Source organism: Oncorhynchus gorbuscha, linkage group LG06, assembly GCF_021184085.1.
Source record: "Oncorhynchus gorbuscha isolate QuinsamMale2020 ecotype Even-year linkage group LG06, OgorEven_v1.0, whole genome shotgun sequence".
NCBI lineage: Eukaryota > Metazoa > Chordata > Actinopteri > Salmoniformes > Salmonidae > Oncorhynchus > Oncorhynchus gorbuscha.
This window is the reverse complement of record NC_060178.1, coordinates 82,673,211-82,688,468: the sequence shown is the minus strand read 5'-3', so window position 1 is coordinate 82,688,468 and position 15,258 is coordinate 82,673,211. Positions and strand designations below refer to the sequence as shown.

General features: G+C 38.2%; 1 protein-coding gene across 1 annotated transcript in view; it reads right to left on the bottom strand.

The window, feature by feature from the left end:
* Positions 1-929: 929 nt before the first annotated feature.
* The window catches only part of LOC124038747 (CUB and sushi domain-containing protein 1-like), a 374,488-nt gene continuing 360,159 nt past the window's right edge, over positions 930-15,258 (bottom strand). The window contains 10 exon segments of the mRNA XM_046354821.1: positions 930-3,700; positions 5,269-5,404; positions 5,552-5,639; positions 7,208-7,320; positions 7,436-7,597; positions 7,949-8,011; positions 8,371-8,550; positions 9,332-9,443; positions 9,608-9,681; positions 9,845-10,018. Coding sequence (XP_046210777.1) covers positions 3,541-3,700; positions 5,269-5,404; positions 5,552-5,639; positions 7,208-7,320; positions 7,436-7,597; positions 7,949-8,011; positions 8,371-8,550; positions 9,332-9,443; positions 9,608-9,681; positions 9,845-10,018 — 1,262 coding nt within the window. The 3' untranslated portion in view covers positions 930-3,540.

Sequence of the window (15,258 nt, the reverse complement as noted above, 5' to 3'; positions counted from 1 at the left end):
CTCACGCCCGACAAATTGAGGCTGTTCTGAGGGCAAAGGGGAGGAATGATTTGTTTATAAAATAAGTTTATGCTATACTAGATCAGTCATGTCACTCTACAGTACTACTAACAGGACAGGCAATATACAGTAAAACCTACCGAGTTTCCGTTTCAATACCATTGTAGCATTTCAGTTTCAGATTACCTTTGTTATTTGGTGTGTTGTTTCATTATCTTTTTGCAGTTTAATAAAGGGATGGTTAGTTGATACACAAGAGCCCCTACTGATTAATTTGTTTGGGCTACAGCATGCCAGCATACAGTAGTGGATGACAATGTATTGGTTTAGCACTGCTTTACTATTTATTTACTTAGCTAATGCAAAGTCTAAGTCAAGTGTTTGCTTTCGGTCCTCCTGTGTTGAGGGTGAGTAGGCCTCAGCTGAGTTTTTTGATTGGACAGACTGGTGTGCTCCACAGGCACATAGGCAGCTTGCATGCCCCATTAGTGGAGGTTGGCGAGGCATGGGCTGTTGCAAGTCTTGAACATATTTAGTAAGTGATTAAGGCCACCTTAGGGAAACAAAATACAAAATTGATATAGCAATGTATATACTGTATCTATTATCTAAATCTTATCATCAGGATTGTAAATCTATTGTCATAGAGTAAGGCAGGGATTCAATCCGATCCCGCTTTGTCGACAAATGCCCCATCTAATGTTAATTAGCCGATTGGGCCGACATATGCAGTATTGACTGCGAATGCAGTCACTGCCAACGCTTAGGTACATTGCTGGCAAAGTGCGATGGGATTGAGTCCAGGCCTAAGTACACAAATTCTGATTTTGTTTTCTTGTTGTATACATATCACTGTAGTCTTTTTAAAATATGTAATGACACAAAACGAAAATAAAAAAGTTCTATACAGATGAGGCCATAGATAATTATATCAAAAATGTTTAATCTGAAATCATGTCTTCAAAATATGTCATATAACTTGTGTCATAGAACAATCTGTAATACAATTTTTTTCTAAGGATTGTTTTTTCTTGTATAAACAAATATATACGAGCAATGTTTTCAAATAAAAGCTTGTATATATCAACATTTGCAAGAAAGGTTTCAACCATAGATAATATACATTTTATATTCATACTCAGACGATAAATTTACATTTTTTATAGTAAAAACATTTATTTTAACAAGTTTTGTACCTACATTAATCAAAAAAGCACAGCATATTTAATAATTTTACAAATTCTTAATAAAAAATATATTTCTGTACAAAAACATTTTCTTTTGCACCTACTTAAAGTCAGCAGCACATGATAACATGATGTTGTAAAATGGAATGATATTTAATTGAATGCAGTTGTACAGCTCTTTTCTTGGGAATATATTTTACAGATGATGAAAGAAAAACATTATTGCAGCAAGCCAAAAGGAAGGCAAGATGTGGATTAAAAGCAGTGGGTCTTACATCACAAAATGTTGACAAAGAATGAGGGATGATTTGATTAATTTTTGTCTTAACCCTATTGATTGAAAACACTGCTGTACAGTACGTAGGTGTGCAATGAATAACAGGCATAATTTGAAATGTAAAATGCTAAATAGTTCACTTTATAAAAAAGTGAAGGAAATGCAAATTCTTCTTATTTTAGGAACACACATTCAATTGATCACACTCTGGGAATCCTGCAATGCTTCAATGGCCACAAATACAATAGACATTAACTGGAATCTGATAGCTCACAAGATTATATTACACATTTTGTCATTGATCTCAAAGCAAGTGCATATGATAACAGATTTTGAAAGGTAGTTCATCTACTGTTAATTTTTAACATTATTTGTGAAAACATGCATAACCAAAATTATTAGGAAAAACAATAAGCTAATCTATGACTTTGGAATCACAGTGTACTGTATGCATTCAAGTAGCCCTACACTCTCAAGCATTAGTGTTGTAACAAGTCATTTGTGACTGTGACAGCTTTGTCATGCTTTTGAATTTAATAAGGCAGTGTTTCTTGGAGTGTAAATATGAAGTCAGTGTTCATGTCATCATCCCTGACTCAATACCTTTAAGGATAGGATGGACATAACATAAAAGGGGGAAAAATAGATTATTAAGACAAGCTTCTAAACAACCAGCTCATGCCTCTGCTAAAGAAGGATTGCCATCCAACTTCATTCCCCATCTGGCCTTAAGTGACATGTGTGTCAGAATAAAACATGGTGTAATCTTATGGCACATATAAATTAAAATACACTTCTGCATTAAAACTGTGATTTAAAGCAAGTGCAGCATTTATGAAAAATAAACATTTCATTAGTTCCAGTATTGTAGAATAGAAAAATTATGTCCTTCTGCGCAACGAGGTATATTTGAAATGTAAGCAAATTTGCAGCAAGACCACAAGATAGGACTGCAAACTGTTTTGTAGGGTTACAAATGTTAAATGCTTGTGGTAATGTGAAATAAACTACAATATGAACAGCAAACTGATGATTGACAATATAAACAAACTATCATGCATGATACATACTGTAATTATCTGATGCAATTTACAGTATACTACGGTATTGGGCATTGTTGTTTTTCAAAGCAGATGAGCCAGATCGGTTTGCTCTGCAGTAATATTGATCTGTGAATACAATGACAAATGACTCACAATAGCTGCACATTTGCATGTACACCAGTTGCTCCTTAATTGAGATTTGTGGAATGATGCTTGATAAGCTGCATGGTATTTGCGACTCCAGAGTTAAAATTATATGTAAAAAAGTAAGCAGAGTGTTCGATAAATGTATTTGCAAAACCAATATTGAAAATAAAATAAGCCTCTCTGTTTATAAACAGTAGCATGGCAGCATGACAACTTGCTCCCTGTGGATATGGAAATATACTGTATGTTTATCTACAAATGGTCAAAAACCCTGTACGTAATTTTTTCAGTTGGTTTGAAAATTCCTCTTTTGACTCATTTCATACCCATTCATAACACACTAGTGCAAAATTTGTGCGATAAAGTTTTTCAACACAACAGCTGAGAGAGTTCCTCTAACTACCCAGAGATTAGATAGCCAAGATCTCATGCGAGACAGTTGTAGTTGTAGCATATTTCCCTTTATTGGAGAAGTCTGGCAAGGAATGAGCAGCAACATGTTCAAAGTTGCTCCCTCCTTTGTTGTTCATCTTCACTGAAGAAAACACTTTTTATCAACAATTATGTGGCTTTTCAAGAAACTTCCGTGTTTCCCCAAGGAGGGCCTTTGGGGAAAAAAAATACAGATTTTTTTTTTTAAAGAGAGGAGAATGAATACATTCATCCTGCAAAGAGCAATGAAAGGCAGAACTCCTTGATCCAAGAGAGTATCTTCTGTCCTGGCCATGTACATAGTCCTTGCTCCATAGAACACCAATAGTTGTTGTTTAAGTCCATATAAAACTGTCCTTGATTTAAAACTTGTCTTTTATCATCATAACGTGATGAGTCAAAGGAATATTTGCATCTCGCTATAAAAACCAGTCCAATGCTGGCGATACAAGGGCTATACTACTGTGCAGACTGTGTTAAGAGTTGTATCAAACCTTACAGCTTTCGCCTCCGTGGGTTTCATGTTTGTGTCATACAAAGGGTTTTCAAATGACGCTTGTCCATTTGTGTTTTCATGGCCTGTGTAGCCATTATATTGTACTTTTGGTCTTGTTCTGAAAGGAGAACAATTAAAAGTGTTAATACATTTACAATATTTTAATAAGTCTACTAGCTATGATTGTTGTTTACTTTTCAGACAAATATGACTTTGCATCATGAAGGGATGTTAATGTACAGCAAAAAGTGCAAAGACGAAGCAAAAACTCTTTCCCACTTGAAGAAACTCTGTAAATTATTGTAACTGCATATTTAATTATAACGAATAAGAATAAATGAGACCCGTAGCTAATGAAATTATGTTTCAGCCCTCCTTTGATCTAGAATACACATTTACCCTAGGAGACTATATAACCTCTTATTATTTGAAATATGACACTGAGGAGTCCTACTCAAAGCCTACTGACCTGGTTTTAAGCTTCAATATAAAATCAATGTGAAGACCTTGATTCCATCCGGGAGTTACTTTGTAAGCCTTTACTTAATATTCCCTCCATTACCTTACAAATCTCACTAAGTAAAAGTAAGACAAATGCAGGTTTAGAGACTGGCCTGGAGGGCTTAGTGTCTTCTACATGAACTTTGTTTGGATATAAAAAGTCCTAAAGCTAATCCCCCATAAAGGCATTGTTAAAGCGGGATCTATCTTCATACAGTATGTGGAGAATAACTCTGCACATTAAAAAACACATTTCCAAAGTCTCTGTGGGAGTTTGAATGAGGTAGAGAGGGTGGTAATGTAGCCTAGTGGCTAAACATGTACAGTATGGTATGCAAAATTCAGTAAAGAAAGAAGAAAATATTATAACTATCAAAACAGACTAATCCTATATTATGTTATTATGACATTGTCAAAAGACAGTATTCGAAATCTGACACTTATGTGAATATGAAGGTACTTAGTAAGCATGATTCTGTATTCATTATACATTAAAACACAATACTTCAAAACTCTCCTCAGGTAATTTTATCAGTCAAAAAACATGGATTCTCATGAAATCTTTTGGGCAAATGTCTACAAAAAACAAATAGAACAACATTCAGCTGGTTTAAATATGCTGACAGAGAGATGACAATATGAGATCAAAGAAGACAACATATTAATTTAAGCCCAGCAAGTTGATGTTTTTCCCTCAAATTATAATTTTTTTCTCCACAAAATGAAAAGAGTAAAAGACAGTAATGACGATGTGGAAGTAGGAATTGTTGTTTATAGTGATTTAGTTTCTTATGTCTTACCTGCCGCCAGCCCTGATTACATCTTTGGGTCTCTCATTGTCATCAGTGTCTTGTGAAAGAACCCTGCCAATTTTTTATGTTCTTTTAGTATTGGGTAATTTCCATTTTATATTGTCACATTTTCTTTCTTTTGCTTGTTCAATTAGCTTTGGAAAACTCCACTGCTCTTTCTTGTAATCATTTTGTCACACACTCATCTAACATTTGGATTTGTTATGTAACGATTTATCAACTGAAACTTTTAGGGATCACTCATCGTTGGTGATTTGGCACAGGAGTTTCCCATAACTTATAAGAAAGAAACAACAATGTTGAACATCCAAGCATATATGGACAAACATCACCAATGCAGGTTACCAGATTCCCAACAGCCAGCACTCCTTACCTGTGTTTGTAGAGGTAAAATGCAAACCCTGAAAGAATAAGGGCAAAGAATGGCACTAGTATGGCAACTGCTACTGAACTGCTATTCGTGCCATAGTATGGAGGATTTGATGGGTCCAGGTCTGTTGTAAAGATACCTAATAAAGAAACATAACAGTACAATCATTCTTGTCAAGGTTTCGGGAGTAACTTATGTAAAAGCAATCATGTATCAGCAGTAAAATGTAACCATGCATGTAGTTTTTTGTTGTTGTTGTATTACTGAGACTACACAATGACTGTACCTCCTCTTGTTAGCACAAATATGCCAAAGTCCTTGCTGTGGATATGACCCTGGTAAACAAAGGTTTTCTGGTCAGACTCTGCAGTCACCTAAACCAACAAAAGAGAGAGGGGATTTGATTTGTTTACTGATTACATCAGGGAAGAGTTGAAATGCAGAACCATTACACAATGAGAACTATTACCCATTTACCTCACATAATCCTTTGGTTTCTCATAGAGCTTATCATTCTCACTCGCCTTGAAGTTACTTACTTCTATAGTGTTCACTTAAGTGATGCCCGAGAAGCCGGTGTTTGGAGGATATATTGGAACTTGCCAATATATCCTTATATACAACGGTTTACCTACATATTCAAATAATGATTGACATATTTCATTAAAAAATATTTTGATGAATGTATTCATACTATTTCATCCTTTCACAAGATATAGTCCCGACACAGATCTAGGGTTTCTACCTAAACCGGCTTGTCGTTCGTTCTATCGGTTCAGTTGCTAGAGACGTGACCCGGTTGTTCAGACTTTTTGTTCTGTATCCCTATATCGGGGCGGCAGGGTAGCCTAGTGGTTAGAGCGTTGGACTAGTAACCGGAAGGTTGCAAGTTCAAATACATGAGCTGACAAGGTACAAATCTGTCGTTCTGCCCCTGAACAGGCAGTTAACCCACTGTTCCTAGGCTGTCATTGAAAATAAGAATTTGTTCTTAACTGACTTGCCTAGTTAAAAGAAGGTAAAATAATCTATGGACACAACCCATTCATTCTGAATGTTCCATTGCCACCCAGGCTGGCAATGTTCTTATCTCTTGCTTACTAGCTAGCCAACTACGGCTAACTTACAGTCACGTCAAGAAGTGCAGTAAGAATAACAACAAAGTATTATTTGGATACCTCCATAACAATGACCTAATGAGGCGGGATTTCATCTGGCATAGAAAAATGTGTTCACTCGCCTGGACACTGTTTTTCAGAGGAGCTAGCCAACAACACAGCGAACACAATGACTTCAAACTGAAGCTGGAAAGACTGCAAACTAGCTGCACTTTGTTTAGTTTGACATTCCTTTGTATATATCCATAAAAATTATGCCAGCTGATTCATGATTTCAACTGGCTGAGAAACGCTGCCTGCCTGTCTGTCTCGTCCCGACTCCCAACACGTTCATTACTGTGGGACAGCTGGAGATCATTTGGAGTAAAAAGTTGATCCTTTTTTTCAGGAATGTAGTGAAGTAAAAGAAGAACATTGTCAAAAATATAAATAGTAAAGTACAATACCCCAAAAAATGACTTAAGTTGTACTTTCAAGTATTTTTACATCTCTGCCTGTTGTATAAATGAAGATTAAATTTCAAAAGAGGGCTACACTAAAGTAATACGGTATCTTAAAACTGACACATTTTTATTTAAATAATTGTAAGTATGCTAGTATTAGGTATGCTAGTCAAAACCATATGCCAGAGCTGCATATTGATGAAGGACATGGTCTGCAGACATTAGCATCTCATGAGCTAGGTATACAGCATATTAGTAGAAAAGAGAGGAAGGAGAAAACATGCTTAAAGTAAGGGAGACACAATATTTTAGTTTTGAGTCCATAATAAGGCCCTAATGTAATTGGAAATAATGATAATTGAATTAAAATAAAAGACTCACGTAGCCATCCATTGCCCAGTTGTCATTCTTGAATTTACTGAAATGATGCTCTGTTGGACCACGTATCTGGTAAACCTTCAGTAGCAAATGATTCTCCTCCTTTTTGTATGTTCCTGAAAACAATGGAAGTTGGGTTATCGGTTGGTGTTTACTGTTGTAATGTTGACTTCAACTGTAATATTTGCCAAATCAAATAATGTCAGCGTTAACATGTGTGTTGTGCTTTACCAGAGAGTTTAAGCTGCACTCTGCTCTGATCCAAAAGTGTGACATTGACTCTACTGGTTGTTGCATTGAATCCATTTACAGTAATAGTGGCACCTTCTCTTGCCCCAAGGTACTCATAGAACCCGGTCCAGCCAAAGTTTAAAGAAAACACATTTACAGGAACTGAAGGAAAGAAAGACTTGTGTTATACTGTATGCCTAGATCAAGATAAGGTACAATAATTAAACCAGATTATTTTAGCTTTTGCGTCATCCATCGGCCGTCTGTACATAAGATCCGTCATTAAGAGTAATCTCAAGATGTGCAGTATCCATATTAAAGGAAAAATCCATAAAAAAAACTATATTTGTATTTTTTTTATTAGTCCACTGTTGATACAGTCCCAAAATGTTTTGCATATCAGCAGTCAAGTTTTCAAGATATTGGACTTTCAAGAAGCAAGTTGTCACTTGCCACATCATCATGACGACGCAAAATACCAAAAGAGAAGATGACTCAGAGAAAATAACATACCACCAATCTTGTTTTTCTGAACATCTGACTCCACTCCTTTTTTACCATTTATTTTTGGGCCAACTGAAAGACGGAATAAATAATTGATTCAATTAAATTTATGGATGTGACCTACTCACTGTCAGTTGCTGCTTGTAGCCTAATAGTCACAACGTTGTTTTGGCCACATTTTACCAAAGTGATTCAGATGTGATGATAGCAGAAATTTTGTATATTCAATTATCTAGGTATTCTCAGCCAGCACAGAGAACAAAGCAAATTAACCACTTGATTGAATACCAATGTATAGGGGGAAATATGATTGATAAATACAAGATGCAGGTGAACTGATAATGTAAATATATGGCCCACAGTAAAATGTATCCTCCTCACTGGAAATAGTGACATTTTAATAATAGGCATATTCCAGTGCCAAACTATACCTTTGCAGACAGGTGGCTTTCCGGACCACTTTCCATCAGGTTTACATGTCCTGTGCTCTGATCCCCCATCCAGGAAGAATCCGTATTGGCATGTATAGATCAAAGTATAGCCCAGAGTTGGTAGATCAATAGCCCTCACGTCAATGTTAGACGGTGTCTCGGGCTGTCTGCAGGTATGGGCTACAAAAAAAGAAAGAAAGGAAGGTAATTCACAATAAATTCCCTTGACCTGGTCAGAATACAGCAGCCCCACACCCACACCAGTACTATGGAGTTATGTAGAGATCAAGCAATCCTATCAGGAGTGAAATGATTAAACAAATCCTAAGTGTTGCTATCTATTTGTAACATAATATATGAGCTCAGTCTTCACACCTTCCTGTCATCAACTTAAGCCTCCCTACTCCCAAGCCTCTGACAGTGAAGCCACTTTATGTGGAGGAGACGCCTGAAGGATTTTGTGGGGTATGTTGTCAAAATCGCACACTGATTTACCACTCACATACGAACATCTTAAACTTGGCCAACTTTATCTATTTTTTGCTGAGGGCAGCAATCCCTACTTTACTTCCGTCCATGAATCACACAGCCATTTCTCAAATGTCCATTCCCTTTTGAACATCACCCTCAATGGCTTTTCCGTTTTGATCTGTCTTTTAATCCATATATACAGCTCAAGACCTATAATACTGGGCAGAGTTATTAAGAAGAGGGATAGAGAACATGACACTGACATGGGGAGAGTAGTGATATAGAATGCAATAAATCAAATGGTTACATTTGTTAAACCAATACTTACTCCTTTTGGCTGTCATACCCCCCTATATACCGCCTGTATCTCTCCCTCTAGTCATTAACAAGTCAATGCTAAGAAAAATGATACCTGCCGGATTAATAAATGACTTCTTCAGTTTTCTTGACAATGTCTTGGGACAAAAACACATCTTTCAAAAAGTCTTACCGATACATTCTGGTTGCACACCACTCCACGTCAAATGTTCCAGACAGGTTCTTGTCGTAGATCCCAGTATGTGGTAGTTTTTACGACATTTGAAGGAGATTTTGCTTCCAACCTAAAATAGAAGACAATTTACTATAAATGGTCAACAACCTGGGAATTACTTTGACTGACCAGAATACTATTTTGGATTGTTTTAGCTAATTATCTGAGCACAAATGTCAATACAAAGATGTCTGTTTACTCATAATTTCACATCACTTAAAGTAAGGACCTTACCTCAAATCCTTGGTACGTGACTGGTATCCCGTAAGATGGAGTTCCAGGGTCTCTGCATGTGTTATATGCAGGATCTGAAGACAAATGGAATGTTTAGCTCACTGCCTACCAACATCATCATCACTGAAGAAGAGAAGGAAACACTCAACAACACAACACAATATAGGAACAACACACCACAATTAAGGCAGCAGATGTGTACTATTATTATTATTATGGTATGAATGGGCGACCCACCTATACATGAGGGCTGTATTCCACTCCAGCTCCCATCAACCTGACACAGTCTCCTGGGGGACCCGACCAAGATGTTGGGGTCCCTGCAGAAGAAAGTCACCTCTGACCTGTAGGTGAACTGCTTCCCCTCAGCATAACCCTCTGCTGGGGTGCCAGGGTCTCCACACAGCACAGCTAGGCATAACAAATCACAGAGACCCTAAATCAAATCACACAATTCACATCACACACATCATGTGAGTTTCGGATTTCATGATTCACCATTTTTTAATAGGCATGAGGATCACAATGTTTAAAAACTGACCAGCTAATCTGGAGGCGAAAGGGGGGCAAGCGAGGTGCTAGCTAGTGGAGTAGAACACTTGAAAAAGAAAAGTAGAGCCACACACTCTAGGAGCACAGATGCAATAATTTAATAACCTAATAATCAACGTCTCGACAGACAAGCTGTCTTCATCAGGGTATAAATGACAACTGACTAGCTAGTCATTTATAACATGGCTCTTGGAATCACAACATTATGAGGTGAAAAAAGATAATTTTGTTGTGAGAGCTTGTTCTTTACATGGTTACACACACACACACACACACACACACACACACACACACACACACACACACACACACACACACACACACACACACACACACACACACACACACACACACACACACACACACACACACACACACACACACACACACACACACACACACACACACACACACACACACTGTATATATATATATATACACATATACATATTTATTTTGGAGTCCGGCTCTCAACCTAATCTTGAAAATTGTAATAGTAGAATGCAAAAAGTGCAATTTCGAAACTGGGTTGTACATCATCAATTTTCCTCTTCTCAAGTCAGTCACTGCATACCTTAAAGAGCTACAGCACCTTAGGAAAGTATTCAGACCCATTGACTTATGTTAGTGTCTTATTCTAAAATATACATATATTTTAAAACACAATACCCCATAATGCTAAAGCGAAAAAAAAAAAAAAAATAAATTGTGCTAATTTATAAATAATAAAAAAACAGAAATACTTTGTTTACACCACATGCTTCAAGAGGGCCACCATTGTTCCTGTTCCCAAGAAAGCTAAGGTAACTAAGCTAAATGACTATCGCCCCCATAGCACTCACTTCCGTCATCATGAAGTGCTTTGAGAGACTAGTCAAGGATCATATCACCTCCATCCTACCTGACACCCTAGACCCACTCCAATTTGCTTATCGCCCCAATAGGTCCACAGACGACACAATCGCAATCACTCTGCACACTGCTCTAACCCCTCTGAACAAGAGGAATACCTATGTAAGAATTATGTCGACTATCGACTACAGCTCAGCATTTAACACCATAGTAACCTCCAAACTCGCCATTAAGCTCGAGATCGTGGGTCTCGACCCCGCCTTGTGCAACTGGATCCTGGACATTCTGATGGGACGCCCCCAGATGGTGAGGGTAGGAAACAACATCTCCACCCCGCTGATCCTCAACACTGGGGCCTCACAAGGGTGCATTCTCAGCCCTCTCCTGTACTCCCTGTTCACCCATGACTGCGTGGCCATGTACGCCTCCAACTTGATGAGGAGGAGGTGAGGGCCCTCGGAGTGTAGTGTCAGGAAAATAACCTCAACCTTAACAAAACAAAGGAGATGATCGTGGACTTAAGGAAACAGCAGAGGGAGCACCCCACTATCCACATCGACAGGACAGTAGTGGAGAAGGTGGAAAGTTTCTATCTCAAGGCCATCAGACTGTTAAACAGCCATCACTAACGTTGAGTGGCTGCTGCCAACATACTGACTCAAATCTCTAGCCATTTCAATAATAAACAATTGGATTTAATAAATGTTTCACTAGTCACTTTAAACAATGGCACTTTATATAATGTTTACATGCCCTACATTTACTAATCTCATATGTATATACTGTACTCTTTACTAGAGATCGAATGATTAATCGGAATGGCCGATTAATCAGGGCCGATTTCAGGTTTTCATAACAATTGGAAATCGGTATTTTTGGACGACGATTTTGCCGATATATATATTTTCTTACACCTTTATTTAACTAGGCAAGTCAGTTAAGAACGCATACTTATTTTCAATGACGGCCTAGGAACGGTGGGTTAACTGCCTTGTTCAGGGGCAGAACGACAGATTTTTTCCTTGTCAGATCTGGGATTCAATCTTGCAACCTTATGGTTAACTAGTCCAACGCTCTAAACACCTGCCTCTCATTAAACTCCACGAGGAGCCTGCCTGTTATGCGAATGCAGTAGAAGCCAAGGTAAGTTGCTAGCTAGCATTAAACTTATCTTATAAAAACAATCAATCATAATCACTAGTTAACTACACATGGTTGATGATATTACTAGTTTATCTAGCAAGTCCTGTATTGCATATAATTGATGCAGCGCTGGGGGATGATTTAACAAAAGCGCATTTGCGAAAAAAGCACAATCATTTCTCGACTGTACCTAACCATAAACACCAAATCCTTTCTTAAAATCAATACACAGAAGTACGGTGGGGCAAAAAAGTATTTAGTCAGCCAACAATTGTGCAAGTTCTCCCACTTAAAAAGATGAGAGAGGCCTGTAATTTTCATCATAGGTAAACTTCAACTATGACAAACGAAATGAGAAAAAAAATCAAGAAAATCACATTGTAGGATTTGTAGTGAATTTATTTGCAAATTATGGTGGAAAATAAGTATTTGGTCACCTACAAACAAGCAAGATTTCTGGCTCTCACAGACCTGTAACTTCGTCTTTAAGAGGCTCCTCTGTCCTCCACTCATTACCTGTATTAATGGCACCTGTTTGAACTTGTTATCAGTATAAAAGACACCTGTCCACAACCTCAAACAGTCACACTCCAAACTCCACTATGGACAAGACCAAAGAGCTGTCAAAGGACACCAGAAACAAAATTGTAGACCTGCACCAGGCTGGGAAGACTGAATCTGCAACAGGTAAGCAGCTTGGTTTGAAGAAATCAACTGTGGGAGCCATTATTAGGAAATGGAAGACATACAAGACCACTGATAATCTCCCTCGATCTCGGGCTCCACGCAAGATCTCACCATGTGGGGTCAAAATGATCACAAGAACGGTGAGCAAAAATCCCAGAACCACACGGGGTGACCTAGTGAATGACCTGCAGAGAGTAACAAAGCCTACCATCAGTAGCACACTACACTGCCAGGGACTCAAATCCTGCAGTGCCAGACGTGTCCCCCTGCTTAAGCCAGTACATGTCCAGGCCCGTCTGAAGTTTGCTAGAGAGCATTTGGATGATCCAGAAGAGGATTGGGAGAATGTCATATGGTCAGATGAAACCAAAATATAACTTTTTTGGTCAAAACTCATCGTGTTTGGAGGACAAAGAATGCTGAGTTGCATCCAAAGAACAACATACCACCTACTGTGAAGCATGGAGGTGGAAACATCATGCTTTGGGGCTGTTTTTAAAGGAAAGAATGACTGGGGCCATGTATTGTGTAAACCTCCTTCCATCAGCAAGGGCATTGAAGATGAAACGTGGCTGGGTCTTTCAGCATGACAATGATCCCAAACACACCGCCCGGGCAACGAAGGAGTGGCTTCGTAAGAAGCATTTCAAGGTCCTGGAGTGGCCTAGCCAGTCTCCAGATCTCAACCCCATAGAAAGTCTTTGGAGGGAGTTGAAAGTACGTGTGGCCGAGCAACAGCCCCAAAACATCACTGCTCTAGAGGAGATCTGCATGGAGCAATGGGCCAAAATACCAGCAACAGTGTGTGAAAACCTTACAGAAAACGTTTTACCTCTGTCATTGCCAACAAAGGGTATATAACAAAGTATTGAGATAACATTTTGTTATTGACCAAATACTTATTTTCCACCATAATTTGCAAATAAATAAATATTTTTGTCTGTCATAGTTGAAGTGTACCTATGATGAAAATTACAGGCCTCTCTCATCTTTTTAAGTGGGAGAACTTGCACAATTGGTGGCTGACTAAATACTTTTTTTGCCCCACCGTATATATTTTTAAACCTGCATATTTAGCTGCATAAGTGTTAATTCAGTGTTGTTGTAATGGTCATTATTACAAATACATTTTTAAAAATAGGCTCGATTAATGGTATAGGCTTTTTTTGGTCCTCCAATAATCGGTATCGGTATCGGCGCTGAAAAAAATCATAAACGTTCGACCTCTACTCTATACCATTTACTGCATCTTGCCTATGCCATTCGGCCATCGCTCATCCATATATTTATATGTATATATTCTTTTTCATTCCTTTTTTGTTGTGAAATTGTTAGATTACTTGTTAGATATTACTGCATGGTCTGAACTAGAAGCACAAGCATTTCGCTACACTCGCATTAACATCTGCTAACAAGGAGTATGTGACCAACAAAATATGATTTGATTTGATTTTAAGTATTCAGACCCTTTGCTATGAGACTCGAAATTGAGCTCAGGTGCATCCTGTTTCCATTGATCATCCTTGAGATGTTTCCACAACTTGATTGGAGTTCACGTGTACATTTAAATTGATTGGACTTGATTTGGAAAGGCGCACACCTATCTATATAAGTCCCACACTCTGACAGACCTCTGGAGTTCCTCTGTGGAGATGGGAGAACCTTCCAGAAGGACAACCATCTCTGCAGCACTCCACCAATCAGGCATTTATAGTAGAGTGGCCAGATGGAAGCCACTCCTCAGTAAAAGGCACATGACAGCCCACTTGGAGTTTGCCAAAAGGCATTAAAAGACTCTCAGACCATGAGAAAGAAGATTCTCTAGTCTGATGAAACCAAGATTGAACTCTTTGGCCTTAATGCCAATCGTTATGTCTGGAGGACATGGTTGCATCATGCTGCAGGGATGTTTTTCAGCGGCAGGGACTGGGAGACTAGAAAACCTGCCAAGACAACACAGGAGTGGCTTCGGGACAAGTCTCTGAGTGTACTTGAGTGGCCCAGCCAGAGCATGGACTTGAACCCGGTCAAACATCTCTGGAGAGACCTGAAAATAGCTGTGCAGGAACGTCACTATTAAACCTGACAGAGCTTGAGAGAATCTGCAGAGAAGAATGGGGAAAAACTCCCCAAATACATGTGTACCACGCTTGTTGTGTCACACCCAAGAATACTCGAGGCTGTAATCTCTTCCAAAGGTGCTTCAACAATGTACTGAGTAAAGGGTCTGAATAATTATGTAAATGTCATATCAGTTTTTTATTTTTAATACATTTGCATAAAAATGTCTAGAAACCTGTTTTTGCTTTGTCATTATGGGGTATTGTGTGTAGATTGATGGGGGAAATTATTTAATCAATTTTAGAATAAAGCTGTAACCTAACAAAACGTGAAAAAAGTCAAGGGGTCTGAATACT